Below are 14,877 nucleotides of genomic sequence, written 5' to 3'. Positions count from 1 at the left end.
GCCTGCGGCCTCCGGCACATCAGCTACATGTCTGCCTGCGTCCTCCGGCACCTCAGCTATCTGAATGCCTGCTACCTGCGGCACCTCAGCTACCTGTCTGCCTGATGCCTGCGGCACCTCAGCTACCTGTCTGCCTGCATCCTCCCACACCTCAGCTACCTGTCTGCCTGCAGCCTCCCGCACCTCAGCTATGTGTCTGCCTGCGGCCTCCGGCACCTCAGCTACCCGTCTGCCTGCAGCCTCTGGCACCTCAGCTACCCGATTCCCGCATGCCTCACCCGCCTGCTGCACCGATGCCCGTGTGCCCACCCTACCTGTCTGCGGCCCTTCAGCTGCTTGTCTGCCTGCGGACCCTCAGCTACCTGTCTGCCTGCGGCCTCCGGCACATCAGCTACCTGTCTGCCTGCATCCTCCGGCACCTCAGCTATCTGAATGCCTGCTACCTGCGGCACCTCAGCTACCTGTCTGCCTGATGCCTCCCGCACCTCAACTATGTGTCTGCCTCCGGCCTCCCGCACCTCAGCTACGTGTCTGCCTGCGGCCTCCCACACCTCAGCTAAGTGTCTGCCTGCGGCCTCCGGCACCTCAGCTACCCGTCTGCCTGCAGCCTCCGGCACCTCAGCTACCCGATTCCCGCGTGCCTCACCTGCCTGCTGCACTGACGCCCATGTGCCCACCCAGACCTTGGGCCTAGAGAATCCACCTCACCAGGTGAGCTTAAGGCAAACAATGCATGGCTATTGCTGCATTCCCATAGCCGACCCCCGTTCCTGGGATCAGGTAGAATCCCAGCGGTCACATCCCTGTCGCTCAGCAAGTTATCACCTTTCCATCTCTTCCCATCCACTTTCAGTGATGGGAATAGTTCTTTAAGCCTCTGCCAGCGGCTTATCACTTACTGGAATAAAAGTTAAAAATCGAACATTCCTGATCCTATTTGTATCCCCTTGAAACTTGATATCGGGGGAAGAGATTCATCCCACCCTATATACAAGATGGACACCGTCCACTGACTCTGCTTATAGGAGATAAATCTGAAGGTGGAGAAGGTGATAGTAAATAGACACGAGCCCCAAAGTGGCCGCAGGGGATTGTGATCACTACCCCAAACACAGTCAGTAGGCCACGTTCACACTAGCAGTATTTGGTCAGTATTTTACATCAGTATTTATAAGACAGAACCAGGAGTGGGTGATAAATACAGAAGTGGTGCATATATTTCTATTATACTTTTCCTCTGATTATCCCACTTCTGGTTTTGGCTTACATCACTGATGTAAAATACTGACCGAATACTGATGCACTAATAACGTCACTATCTCCAGAAGTATATGGCGGATTTTAAACCCTTCATGCCGCGGCCCTTTTTCATTTTTGTGTTTTCGTTTTTCGCTCCCCTCCTTCCCAGAGCCGTAACTTTTTTATTTTTCCGTCAATATGGCCATGTGAGGGCTTGTTTTTTGCGTGCCGAGATGACGTTTTTAATGATACCACATTTGTGCAGATACGATCTTTTGATCGCCCGTTATTGCATTTGAATGCAATGTCGCGGCGACCAAAAAAAACGTAATTCTGGTGTTTCAAATTTTTTTCTCGCTACGCTGTTTAGCGATCAGGTTAATGCTTTTTTTTTACTGATAGATCGGGCGATTCTGAACGCGGCGATACCAAATATGTGTAGGTTTGATTTTTTTTTTTTTATTATATTTTGCATGGGGCGAAATGGGGGTTATTTAAACTTTCATTTTTTTTTTTTTTTTTTTTTCATATTTTTAAAAACATTTTTTTTAACTTTTGCCATGCCTCAATAGCCTCCATGGGAGGCTAGAAGCTGGCACCACTCGATCGTCTCAGCTACATAGCAGTGAACATCAGATCGCTGCTATGTAGCTGAATTGCAGGTGTGCTGTGAGCGCCGACCACAGGGGGGCGCTCACAGCAGGCCAGCATCAGTAACCATAGAGGTCTCAAGGACCTCTATGGTTACCTTCCTGATGCATCGCCGACCCCCGATCATGTGACGGGGGTTGGCGATGCGCTTCTTTTCCGGCCGCGCGACGGTTAAATGCCGCTGTCAGCGTTTGACAGCGGCATTTAACAGGTTAATAGCGGCGGGGGAATCGCGATTTCACCCGCCGCTATTGCGCGCACATGTCAGCTGTACAAAACAGCTGACATGTCTCGACTTTGATGTGGGCTCACCGCCGGAGCCCACATCAAAGGGGGAGACACGATATGAGCAGTACATGTACTGCTCATGTCATGAAGGAAAAAAATAAAAAATGGATTAATCAGGGGAGCAAATGCAAAACACTGGCAATGTTAGACCTGGTGACATAACAGGTCCTCATTAAAGTGCATCAATATGTAAGGGCTTAAGGCTCCGTTCCCACCATGAGTATTTGATGTTGCAGATGCATTTTCTTTGTGTTTTCTTTTGCGTTTTTTGTCTTTTTGGGGGATTTCATGTTTGAAATTTTGAATAGTTTTTTTTATACTTCCTGGTATTTGGCTTTGACATAACTTTATTGATACGGTCATGTGCCGATTACATGCGTTTTTTTACTTGCTGATTTTTAACATCTAATGCAATTCTATGGGGGAAAATCTGCAGAGGAAACTCAGCGTACCCCAAAGAGGAATCGACATGTTGTGGATCTGAAACGCGCAGCGCACGTCAGTTTACACTAAGTAAGAAAAGGCACAGTGGCTGTGAGATCTCTATAAATCCCATCTGCTTTGCCAGCACGGCATTACACTGTGTTATTCATGCAGGGAAAATACGTAGCATCAAAAAGTAATGGTGGGAACACGGCCTTAAAGGGAACCTGTCAGCAGGATTGTGCACAGTAACCTACAGACAGTGTCAGGTCCGCGCCGTTATACTGATTACAATGATACCTGGTGATGAAATCCGTCTTGTGGTTGTTGTTTAATCTTTATTTTCAGTTTTGAGTTAATGATATGCTTGTGCTCCAGGGCGGTCTGTGGGGGGTTTCCATGTGGTGCGCTGATTAGGTATTCATGTGTATGGGCTTCTGATAGGTCACTGATCCCTCACTGATCTGCCCTCTAGTTTAAATAATGAATATTATATACTAGATTGTGGCCCGATTCTAATGCATCGGGTATTCTAGAATATGCATGTCCCCGTAGTATATGGACAATGATGATTCCAGAATTCACGGCAGACTGTGCCCGTCGCTGATTGGTCGAGGCAACCTTTATGACATCATCGTCGCCATGGCAACCATTATGATATCTACGTCGATACTGTGCCCGTCGCTGAATCAGAAACGTGAGATGTCTACGTCCTTTATGACATCATCGTCGCTGTGCCCGTTGCTGATTGGTCGAGGCCTGGCGGCCTCGACCAATCAGAGACGCGGGATTTCCAGGACAGACAGACAGAAAGACAGACAGAAAGACAGACAGATGGAAAAACCCTTAGACAATTATATACAGTATATAGATACATACTTTTTTTTTTAGTATGTACAGATATTCATTATGTATACTAGGGGGCAGATCAGTGACCTATCAGAAGCCCATACACATGAATACCTAATCAGCGCACCACATGTAGACCCCCCCACAGACCACCCTGGAGCACAAGCGTATCATTAACTCAAAACTGAAAATAATGATTAAACAACAACCACAAGACAGATTTCATCACCAGGTATCAGTGTAATCAGTATAACGGCCCGACCTGACACTGTCTGTAGGTTACTGTGGACAATCCTACCGACAGGTTCTCTATAAGGATTATTCCCCTTATTTAAAAGCTTTCACCAATCTAAAAGATAATTTGTGAATCAGTGGGGGGTTTAACCATCCCAGGAATAATGTTCTGACATGCGTCATCAGAATAAGGACGTCGTCTATGGAGCTGGCGGAGAATGACCACCACTTTATTACAACGGGGGCATTTTACAGCTGCATTCTTCAGATCAGCCGCTGATTTGCAAGTGATCCCCTATCCATTGGAGAGAGAACTTTTAATGCTAGGTAAAGACTTTATTCCAAGTGGTTGTCAGCCAGATGTGGCCGATAAGCCCGGCTATATGACCTCTGATCTCCTGGTCTTGTAGCCTTGTGATGGCATTGGCCATATTGGAAAACGTGCCCGATAAATGCCAATGACATGAGAACGAGAGTGCAGCCTGTGTTTATCATCGTGAGCGTGCAGCATGCCGGTTGAATAATCCACAATCACTGGGATGTTTGGGGCGAGTCTCTCCCATTAATGGGTGATGACACAGGTGTCTGCATGCCAGGAATATGAGGTCACTGAGTAGTCACCGCTCCGCCGGGGCATAGTCACCCCAACAAAGGGACCAGACCATGAGAGCCCCCCACAGACCGTACCACCCCAGACATGTCCGGTTCCCATATTGCATGCTGGAGGGAGTTTGTATTTCATATTTGACCCCTGCACCGTGCTGATCCCCTGTTATTCCTACTGGAAATATATGAATACAATGCCATAAGGGATGGGGGGCCTAATAACCATATGTAAAGCCTATGCGTAGGGGATGAAAGCCCAGGCAAATGACAAAAATGAAAAAACCTAACGAAGAACAGCAGAAAATTAGAAGATCAGGAAATGACCAACAAATAAAAACATTAATAAAACAGAGGGGAAAAAAAAACACTGGGTTTTCCAGGAGCGCCTTCATTTTGAAAAACCCGGTGGGTTCTCCCATCTGGAAAAGACGTTGTGTGGACATACTCTATAAGGGATTTTCTATGAGGAGAAAAAAAAACACAAAAAACAATCTGAAGGTGCATTCCCACAAATAACATTTATCAACCATTTAAAAAAGGTTGTTGATAATCCCTTCACAATCTTCATGTTTCCCCCCTTGGAAAATAATAACACTTATACTAATCTCCAGTGTCGGCGCCGCCCCAGTAGGGTTGGCACTGGCTCTCACGGCGATCCAAGTGGCCAATCAGTGGCTGCTTGACTCTCACGCATTTAGTCAGATCATGGACATCCAGAGGAAGCGGAGAGGGAAGCAGGAGCAGGAGGAGCAGCAGAAGGAGGAGCAGCAGAAGGAGGAGCAGCAGAAGGAGGAGCAAGAGGAGCAGCAGCAGAAGGAGGAGCAGCAGCAGAAGGAGGAGCAGCAGCAGAAGGAGGGGCAGCAGCAGGAGGAGCAGCAGAAGGAGGAGCAACAGCAGGAGGAGCAACAGCAGAAGGAGGAGCAAGAGGAGCAGCAGCGGAAGGAGGAGCAGGAGGAGCAGCAGCAGAAGGAGGAGTAGCAGCAGAAGGAGGAGCAAGAGGAGCAGCAGCGGAAGGAGGAGCAGGAGGAGCAGCAGCAGAAGGAGGAGTAGCAGCAGAAGGAGGAGCAGGAGGAGCAGCAGGAGGAGCAACAGCAGAAGGAGGAGCAGCAGCAGAAGGAGGAGTAGCAGCAGAAGGAGGAGTAGCAGCAGAAGGAGGAGCAGCAGCAGAAGGAGGAGCAACAGCTCCCAGTTAATCCAACTGGATGTGATTTGTCCGAGTAGTGGACAATGCCCTTCAAGGATAGTCTTGATAAATGCAAGTTGGGTGGGGAAGGCCCATCTCACGTATCTCAAGTAAAAGGGAGCCAAAGACCCATGTAACTAAAGTGGTAGAGCACCGGCGGCGACCACTGTTTCATTTACTTCTATGGAGAATAACCATCGCTAGGACTATTCAACAGGAAGAAATCTCTCTGCCTGACCAAAGTTACGCCTGGGAAAAGCGGTGCCATCTGGATCTGACAGACGCTTATCCTTTCACGCTATCAGATCTTTATGCTAACGTTGGAGTTAGTTAACCCCTTCCTGCTCGGTGACATCTATGGTGTATATTGAGCAGCGTACAAGCTGTGCCTGCTCTATACAGGTCAGGTGTCGGCGACAGGAGCTGGCCTCCATCACTGCTGTTTAACCACTTGTATGCCACTTTCTGACCGCCATGGCCTCCAGCCGTCCCGGGAACTCCCTGCCGGATGGATGAGAGGTCGGTCAGGCACACTACTGCATCATTCATTATAACGGGGGCTTTTTTTTTTTCTTCTTTCGGGTTGCAGCAACCTCCATAAAAAATACAATAAAAAAAGTCACACCCAAAAGGATACCAATAGAAACTTGAGCTCACTACAGAAAAAAATAAGCCCTCACATGGCTCTATGGACAGAAAGGTTAGGGTATGTTCACACGTTCAGGATTTCCATCCTTTTTTTTTCAGGACAGTTTTTTTAAAAAACTGCAGCTCTTGGCAGAAAACGCAGGTCCTTTTTTTGGTCCTTTTTTTGTCCTTTTTTGATGCGTTTTTTGATGCGTTTTTTGATGCGTTTTTTGATGCGTTTTTTATGCAGTTTTCTATGCAGAGACTGTGTTTCCTAGGAAGCTTTTTAGGGCTAAAATGGCTGAAAATACCCTACCCCTACCCCTACCCCTAACCCTACCCCTAACCCTAACCCTACCCCTACCCATATTCTAACCTTAGTGAAAAAAAAAAAAAAAAAATTCTTAATTTTTTTATTGTCCCTACCAATGGGGGTGACAAAGTGGGGGGGGGTGTCATTTACTATTTTTTTATTTTGATCACTGAGATAGGTTATATCTCAGTGATCAAAATGCACTTTGGAGCGAATCTGCCGGCCGGCAGATTCGGCGGGCGCACTGCGCATGCGCCCGCCATTTTGCAAGATGGCGGCGCCCAGGGAGAAGACGGCCGGACGGACACCGGGACGCCGGGTAAGTATAAGGGGGGGAGATTAGGGCACGGGGGGGCATCGGAGCACTGGGGGGGGCATCGGAGCACGGGGGGGCGGGATCGGAGCACGGGGGGGCAGCCACACTCCGCCCACGCACTTCCGCCCGCTCCCCCGCACTTCCTGCTGCAGCGGTTCTGCACATCAAATCGCAGTAAAACCCGCAGATATATTTTTGATCTGCGTGTTTTACTGCGATTTTGACCTCACAATGGAGGTCTATGGGTGCAGAACCGCTGCGGTTCAGGAAGAAGAATTGACATGCTCCTTCTTTTTTCCGGGAGCTATTCAGCGCGGCTTTTTTTTTACAATTTCCGGACCATGTGCACAGTGTGTCCTGTTTTCCATAGGGTACAGTGTACTGTACCCTGCATGGAAAACAGCTGCGGAACCGCAGCGGCAAAACCGCCGCGGTTCCGCGGTAAAAAACGCACTGTGTGAACATGGCCTAAAAAAGAACAGATTACGGTTTTCAGAAAACGGCGACACAAACCAATTAACTGTACAAAGTTCGGCCATTTTGGCACCAAAATAATGTAAAAAGAAACCGTATACAAGTCCGGTATTGCCGTAATCTCTCTGACCTGGAGAATCAGGTTACCGGGGGATTTCCACTGCACAATGACGCCCTAAGGAAGTATCAGAATCCCCCAAAATCAGCCCAAATACAAAATGGCCCCATCTCCGATAGCAACCAATCAGACCACTGCTTTCATTTTCCAATGAGCATTATAGAAATGATACCAAGCATATGATTGGTTGCTATGGGTAACCACTGGGTTAAATACCCCCAAGGTGATTGGTTAATTAATAGGTGCGCTTGAGAGGGGGGAGAGATAAGAGAGCTGATTGGTCAGTAGTAAAACCCCGCCCCTATGCAGGTAGCAATCTCTTAGGTGCGGTCAGCTGACAGGAGGGGGGTCCTGACAGTCAGCGGTCACTTCTCGGACACCATACCTTGTCATGTTTCGTCTTGCTCTTGAGCTTACGGGGTCTCACCGCCTCAGCCATTCCGGTGGTGGCCGCTCAGCTTGGTTACGAGCACCGGGGCTGAGGACGTTAGCTGTGGGAGAGCCCGTAAACACGGACATAATCTTGTGAGCTCGGGGAAGGAGGTGATCACGTGATACAGAACGAGGACCAATCACATGCTGCGGGATGACGTCTTCTGTGAGTACGGGCCGCGGCGAGGGACAAGTGTCCTTGATCCGCGCTGCTTGTTGGCCGTCGTCACCCGCAGCAGGGGGAGGATCGGCTCCCGGTGTTGTGTGCATGATGGGGGTTGTGCTACATCCAGAGCACGGTGTCACTGCAGCTGGGGAGAAGGATAGGCCGAACAGTGTCTCCTAGGGGCAGGGACCTCTATTGTAGTGTTTTGGGGTTTCTTTTAAATACACTTTTTATTATTATTATTTTATAATAAAATGGGTATTGCCCAATGATAGGGGGGCACCACAGTTAAGGTGGGCACTAGAGTTGATTTGCCGCACCCTTTGGCCACGTCTGTGGTCGCTGGGCTGGAGCGCTGCCTCCTCCCTCCTGTCATACTTGGCTCTTCTTTTTGATCGATAACACATCGGCTAATCAGAAGAACAGCCAGGTATGGCGGGGGCCGGAAGAGTCCAGCGCCCACAGACCACTGATGCCGCCACAGGAGCGGGTCCTGCGTATCGATTCACGCCAACCCTAGTGAGCACCCAATACTGGTACTATAAAGAGACCGATAGTGCCGCCATACTGTGACCATATAGTGGTAGACGGGCTTGGACTGGCCCATAGGAGAAGAGCCCCACCCTCTTATAGGAGCACTATATACTGGAATCGCCATGGACAGACAGCGGCGGCAGCATATTCATTTACCAATCTCCCCAGCTCATTGTTCTATACATTTGTGATTGAGCAGTTTTACATGAAGTTCAAAGTGGGGCCCCGGAGTTGGTTCCTGGTGGGCCCTTGGCATCCCAATCCACCGCTGGTGGTAGATACCAGTCCTGAAGAGCAGACCAGTGACTGCAGTGTGGTTACTTGCCGCAGGTGACGCTCTTCCCTGCTCAGTTGCTGTTTCGGTCTGTGCTCGACCATGCAGGTTATGCCTCATTCACACATTCTGATTGTAACATACTTGTGGTATAAACGACGTGCAAAGAGAGAGAATAGTCAGATATGGGGTTAATCAATATCCGTGAGATGTATATTTTAGTGCTTTGTGTGTGTGGTTTACTGTCCACGTATTAAGCTGATAAATGAATAATGACGTGGGCTCCCCTCTAGTTTTTGATAACCAGCAAAGGTAAAGCAGACAGCTGAGAGCCGATATTATCAGGCTGGGAAGGTCCATGGTTTTTGCCAGCTCACAGCCGCCCCAGAATTGGAGCATTACATTTGATGCGCCGTTTCGCCTTCGCTCTTCCTGATTTGCCTCGGTGCGTTAGCAATCAGGGTAATGGTAGTTGGGGGTTGATGTCAGCTGTGTAGTGTCCAAAAACATAGCTGCCATCAAGCCCTGAGGTTATCGGAACCCAGGGATCAAAAAAAATAAATCCTACACAAAAAAAGACTTTTATTATTCCTGGTTAACCAATTTATAAAAAAAAAAACCTCCCACACAGGTCTTTGTATTGTGCCGCTCTTCTGATTATTCTTACAAAATATTTATAATTGACAATTGGGTGTTCCCATTCCCCCTGTCAAAGGGGTTTGTACCTACATAATATTGCACTGTCCAGTGTTGAGATTGCCCAATTGTGTAACGGTATTTGTCAAATTGTAACACCCATTTGTCGATTTATTCATATGGTTCCAAAAAGTATAGCGGAGGATTGACACACAGAGCTAAGGAAGATGCTCCATGAAAACTTATTTTGTGAGGTATATAGTCATTTAGTAAAACAGGAGAGGTGGCATTATTCAGGAAAAAAGTAAGCTGATACAGGTTCTATCTAGTATTGCATTACAGCAGGTGGACCTGAGCTGCAGTACCACATACAACCTGTGGATGGGGTGGCGCTGTTTTAGAGCGATGATGGTCTTGATTTTCTAATCCTACACAAATCCTTTAGACGCTGGTGTGTGACCGTGGTGTCCATGGTACTACAGTGTGGGCACCACTGTGTATTTTTACTGATCTGGTCGTGTTAAAGAAATGGTGGGAAGGGGATCTGTGCTACCCAATGAGTCACCCTGGATTATTTCTCCTTTAGTTATGGATTAGTAATGACGTCTATTCCCTCCTGCAGTGATTTTATACAGATGAGTGTCTCCTATGTATGTTAATGACGTGTCTACTAATCCAGTGTGTAAATGACACCTTACCTGTGTGTGCTGCAATCACCGCAGCCCGGAAATCTTACCTGTCCGTATAGAGGACACATAGGCCGACTGGGTTTATATCCTAAGAAAGCGGCTGACAAAAATCTGGATTTCGCCACATGATTTATATCTCAGAACCAATTTACCAAAAATCGAACCCAAATCAATAAATGAGCAACCAGAACCAAACAATAAATCTGCCGTATATGGCGCAGCACGGTGGCTCAGTGGTTAGCACTGTATGGTGGCTCAGTGGTTAGCATTGTACGGTGGCTCAGTGGTTAGCACTGTATGGTGGCTCAGTGGTTAGCACTGTACGGTGGCTCAGTGGTTAGCATTGTACGGTGGCTCAGTGGTTAGCACTGTGTGGTGGCTCAGTGGTTAGCACTGTGTGGTGGCTCAGTGGTTAGCACTGTGTGGTGGCTCAGTGGTTAGCACTGTGTGGTGGCTCAGTGGTTAGCACTGTGTGGTGGCTCAGTGGTTAGCACTGTGTGGTGGCTCAGTGGTTAGCACTGTGTGGTGGCTCAGTGGTTAGCACTGTGTGGTGGCTCAGTGGTTAGCACTGTGTGGTGGCTCAGTGGTTAGCACTGTGTGGTGGCTCAGTGGTTAGCACTGTGTGGTGGCTCAGTGGTTAGCACTGTGTGGTGGCTCAGTGGTTAGCACTGTGTGGTGGCTCAGTGGTTAGCACTGTGTGGTGGCTCAGTGGTTAGCACTGTGTGGTGGCTCAGTGGTTAGCACTGTGTGGTGGCTCAGTGGTTAGCACTGTGTGGTGGCTCAGTGGTTAGCACTGTGTGGTGGCTCAGTGGTTAGCACTGTGTGGTGGCTCAGTGGTTAGCACTGTACGGTGGCTCAGTGGTTAGCACTGTACGGTGGCTCAGTGGTTAGCACTGTGTGGTGGCTCAGTGGTTAGCACTGTGTGGTGGCTCAGTGGTTAGCATTGTGTGGTGGCTCAGTGGTTAGCACTGTAACCTTACAGCTCTGGGTTCAAATCCCACCAAGGACAACATCTGCATGGAGTTAGTATGTTCTCCCCGAGTTTGTGTGGGTTTCCTCTGGGTTCTCCAGTTTACTCCCACATTCCAAAGACACAGATCATGAATCTCGATTGTGAGCCCCGTCAGGGACAGTGATGATGATGTATGTAAAGTGCTGTGGAATTAATGGCGCCATATAAGTAATTACGGTAAATATAAAGTGTACTCCAACAATAATTCCATGGCCAGTTAGTGACTCATTGTGGCCATACATAATACATTCTACTGCATGTTATGATGTTCCGTGTTAATGTTAATTGTTTTTCAATAATTTATATATAATTTTTCACTTTATAATATTATTTTTTTTTATTATTATATGGATTTATGACTGTATGCCGTCCAAAAAAGCTGCGTCAATGATGCCAATCCCCGTGTCGCTTGCCGGCGTCTGCCTTGGTTTTCAGCTGGGAATCCCTTTGTAAAATACACAAGAGGAACATGAAGTTTGGTCGCACCTGAAGATTTCCTACGGTGGGATTTCAAGAGTTTTTGGCACAAACAAAATACATTTTAATTAATAGATCCCAGATTAATAGGTTCCACATTTTGGTGAGATCTTTAACTGTGCCCCTGCTGTGTAATGTCTGTGTCTGACCGTGCAGGACCATGGTTTGGTCAGACCACAGCTCCTGGGCAGGGGAGGACGCTGAAGAGGACAGAGATGGGTGAAGCTTTTGCTGCTTGTTATACCGAATAGAGAGAATCCGTCTTGATTTGTTTCCTCCCCTGCCCAGGAGACGTATGTTCAGGCAATGTTTTTGCATGGTCAAAGAGCTAACGCCTCTCCTTATGGAGAGTAACGTGCCAGTGTAAGGAGGCTTATAGGCCACGCAATGATTCTCTGGGAAATAAACTATGCATCTGCCTCTTCAAGGAGTAAGAGGACTAAAACTAATGCTACATATTGGAAGAAGCGAACCAGGCCTCTGACTAAGAGGTAATGGCACTGGGGTTGGAAGAGAGGTCCTGGCTCACACTCTCCATTATAGGTGTTGGATGGAGCTGAGGTCCGGGCTCTGTGCGGCCGCTCATGTTCTCCCCCCCTCCCTCCCCCCCCCCCCCCCCCTTGTCTGTATGGAGCTTGTGCATTGGAAACAGTCATGGGGAAGGTGAAAGCTACTATTGTCCACAATGTCTTGTGCTGAAGAATTAAGATTCCTTTTCACTGGAGCTAAGAAGCCTCGGCCGCCCCCTGATAACAGCCCATAGTGTTATCCTCCTTCACCATCTGCACAGCGGGCACAATGCGGTCAGGAGGTAACGTTCTCCTGGAATCACCAGACCCCTCCATCAGACGCAGACAGAGAAGTGTGATCCATCACTGCACAGAACACGTCTCCTCCAGACTCCAGTGATGGCGGCTTTACACCACTCCATCTCAGCATTGTGCTTGGTGATGTACGGCTGCTCGGCCATGAAGCTCCCGGAGGGGGCGCAGAGTTTGTGCTGGTTTTAAACCAGAGGAGGTCTGGACTCTGCAGTTGTGCGGTCAGTAGAGCGGTGGTGACTTTTCTGCTCTCTCAGCCCTCGGCCCCCCGCTCTTTAATGTTACGGGGTCTCCACTTTGTGACTGAGTTGCTGCGGTTCCTTCCACTTCTCAGTAATATCACTCACAGGTGATGGGAGAAGATTAAGGCCGGGGTCACACTTGCGAGTGCAATGCGAGAAACTCGCGCCTCAATACCTGGCACTGCCGCCGGCACTCAGGACCGGAGCGTGCGGCTGCCTGTATTTCTATGCAGCTGAACGCTCCGATCCGGAGTGCCGGTGGCAGTGTCGGGTATTGAGGCGAGAGACTAGCGCGAGTTTCTCACATTGCACTCACAAGTGTGACCCCGGCCTTAGGAGGAGAAATGTCAGGAACTGACTTGTTACCCCGGTGGCTCCAATTGCAGGACCGCGCTGGTATCAGCCAAATCTGCACCACCGGGCAGCCATTCATTGTGTCACATATAGTAATGGCAGGTGGTGGGTCTGGGAGTTATAGACCTGGGGTAATGAGGCCAGATGTGATATATCAGGGGCAAGATGCCGACTGTTACAGACCAGAGGTAATGGGACTGATTGAAAAGCCTGAATTGTGTACATGCCTACATTGTCCACAGTAGTATGCTGCCCCCTGGTGCTGATTAATAAGAGTACCATCTTTAAATGGTTTTAGATCTTAAGATCATATCAATTTGGAAAAACGTTTCTTGCCCATCTCTTAAAGGGGTTGTCCTTTTTTAAAAGTTAAAAAAAAATTCTCTGCCACTGCTCCCAATCAATGTCTGTCTGCAGCATTACCATTATGTTAGGAGCTGCAAACAGTAGGTGAGATCAGCACATCTGCCAATGTCGTCGGCGTGATCCGCTCGGAGCTCATTTATTGGCTTTGTGGTCTGTTAACATGATGTCAGCACTGCAGCGACAGACTCTGCACTGGACCTGGGGAGGGTGACTAAAGTCCAGTTTGGCAAGCCTTTCTCTGGGATACCCCTAAACTGTTTATTGACTTTATTATCTGGCTTGTTATGACTTATGTACATTAAAATCTTAGAATAACTAAAACTAATAATCTGCTGTTGTAAAGTTATGAATCTTTGTAAATACTCCATTACTTATTTTGCTCACTTTCCTCTCCAACAGCATGTAAAACATGATGTTTTATGAGGGGCGTTCATTAAAGACTTCCCCTGACCCTCTTCTATTTAGCACAGGACGCTGACACTGCACATGTGTAATGATATCAGTCTCTGTAGGTTTCATGCCAATTTGCAACTCTGAACTGATACCGCTCTTTATTTTCTTATTTTATTTTCCAGGTGCGGACGTGCTGTGCGGTTTGATAATGGACCCAGTGGAATACAGAGCAGTCATCAAGTTCCTTTACTTGAGAGGTCGCACACCAAAGGAGACGTTCAATGAGATGAAAGCGGTTTATGGTGATGATTCCCCATCATATGATGTAGTCATGAACTGGCATCGTCAATTCAAATGTGGTCGGGCTTGGGTGCAAACAGTTGCAATTTCAGGGCGACCCCACTCTGCTGTTGATGAACACACCATCCAGGAAGGGGGAGGTTGCCATTTTGGAAAATCGCCACATGGCCATTAGCCATCTAGCCCAAAATGTCAAGATTAGTGTGGGGTCCATGGAAAAAATTATCCAAGACCTTCTTCACATGGATAAGGTGTCCGATCGCTGGTTCCCTGGCTGCAAACACCATTCCAGAAGCAGGAACGAGTCGGATGTTCTCAGGCTCTATTGACGATGTGCCATGGAAACCAGGAGGACTTTTTCTACAGATCGATCACACAGGATGAAAGCCGGGTCCATCACTATGGTCCTTAGACTAAAGTCCAGTCGATGCAAAGGAAGCTGTTATGGACCTGGTGGTTAGGAGCACCCGGAACGACCTTATGGTTAAACTAACACAGGACAAGCTCTGGGAAGTGGGAGCTCTGCTGACCGCAACCCCTAATCCTATCACACACACTAGAAATAGCCGTGGAGCGTACCTAACTCTGCCTAGACGCCTCTTCACAGCCTAAGAGCTAACTAGCCCTAGAGATAGAAAATAAAGCCTACCTTGCCTCAGAGAAATTCCCCCAAAGGAAAAGCAGCCCCCCACATATATTGACTGTGAGTTAAGATGAAAGTCACAAACACAGAAATGAAACAGGTTACAGCAAAGGAGGTCAGACTTACTAAACAGACTGAGGATAGGAAAGGTATCTTTGCGGTCAGCACAAAAACTACAAAAAGACCACGCAGAGTGTGCAAAAAGACCCCCGCACCG

At 48.1% G+C, this 14,877-nt stretch overlaps 1 protein-coding gene across 1 annotated transcript in view; it reads right to left on the bottom strand.

The window, feature by feature from the left end:
* EPG5 (ectopic P-granules 5 autophagy tethering factor) overlaps nucleotides 1–7,884 on the bottom strand; it is a 143,464-nt gene extending 135,580 nt beyond the window's left edge. Inside the window, exon 1 of the mRNA XM_069747033.1 lies at nucleotides 7,707–7,884. Coding sequence (XP_069603134.1) covers nucleotides 7,707–7,760 — 54 coding nt within the window. The 5' untranslated portion in view covers nucleotides 7,761–7,884. The remainder of the gene's footprint in view (nucleotides 1–7,706) is intronic.
* Nucleotides 7,885–14,877: the final 6,993 nt, after the last annotated feature.

The sequence above is a fragment of the Ranitomeya imitator genome, chromosome 1 (assembly GCF_032444005.1).
Source record: "Ranitomeya imitator isolate aRanImi1 chromosome 1, aRanImi1.pri, whole genome shotgun sequence".
Classification (NCBI taxonomy): Eukaryota; Metazoa; Chordata; class Amphibia; order Anura; family Dendrobatidae; genus Ranitomeya; species Ranitomeya imitator.
Note: the sequence above shows the minus strand (reverse complement) of the source record. Positions and strands in the feature narration are given on the sequence as shown.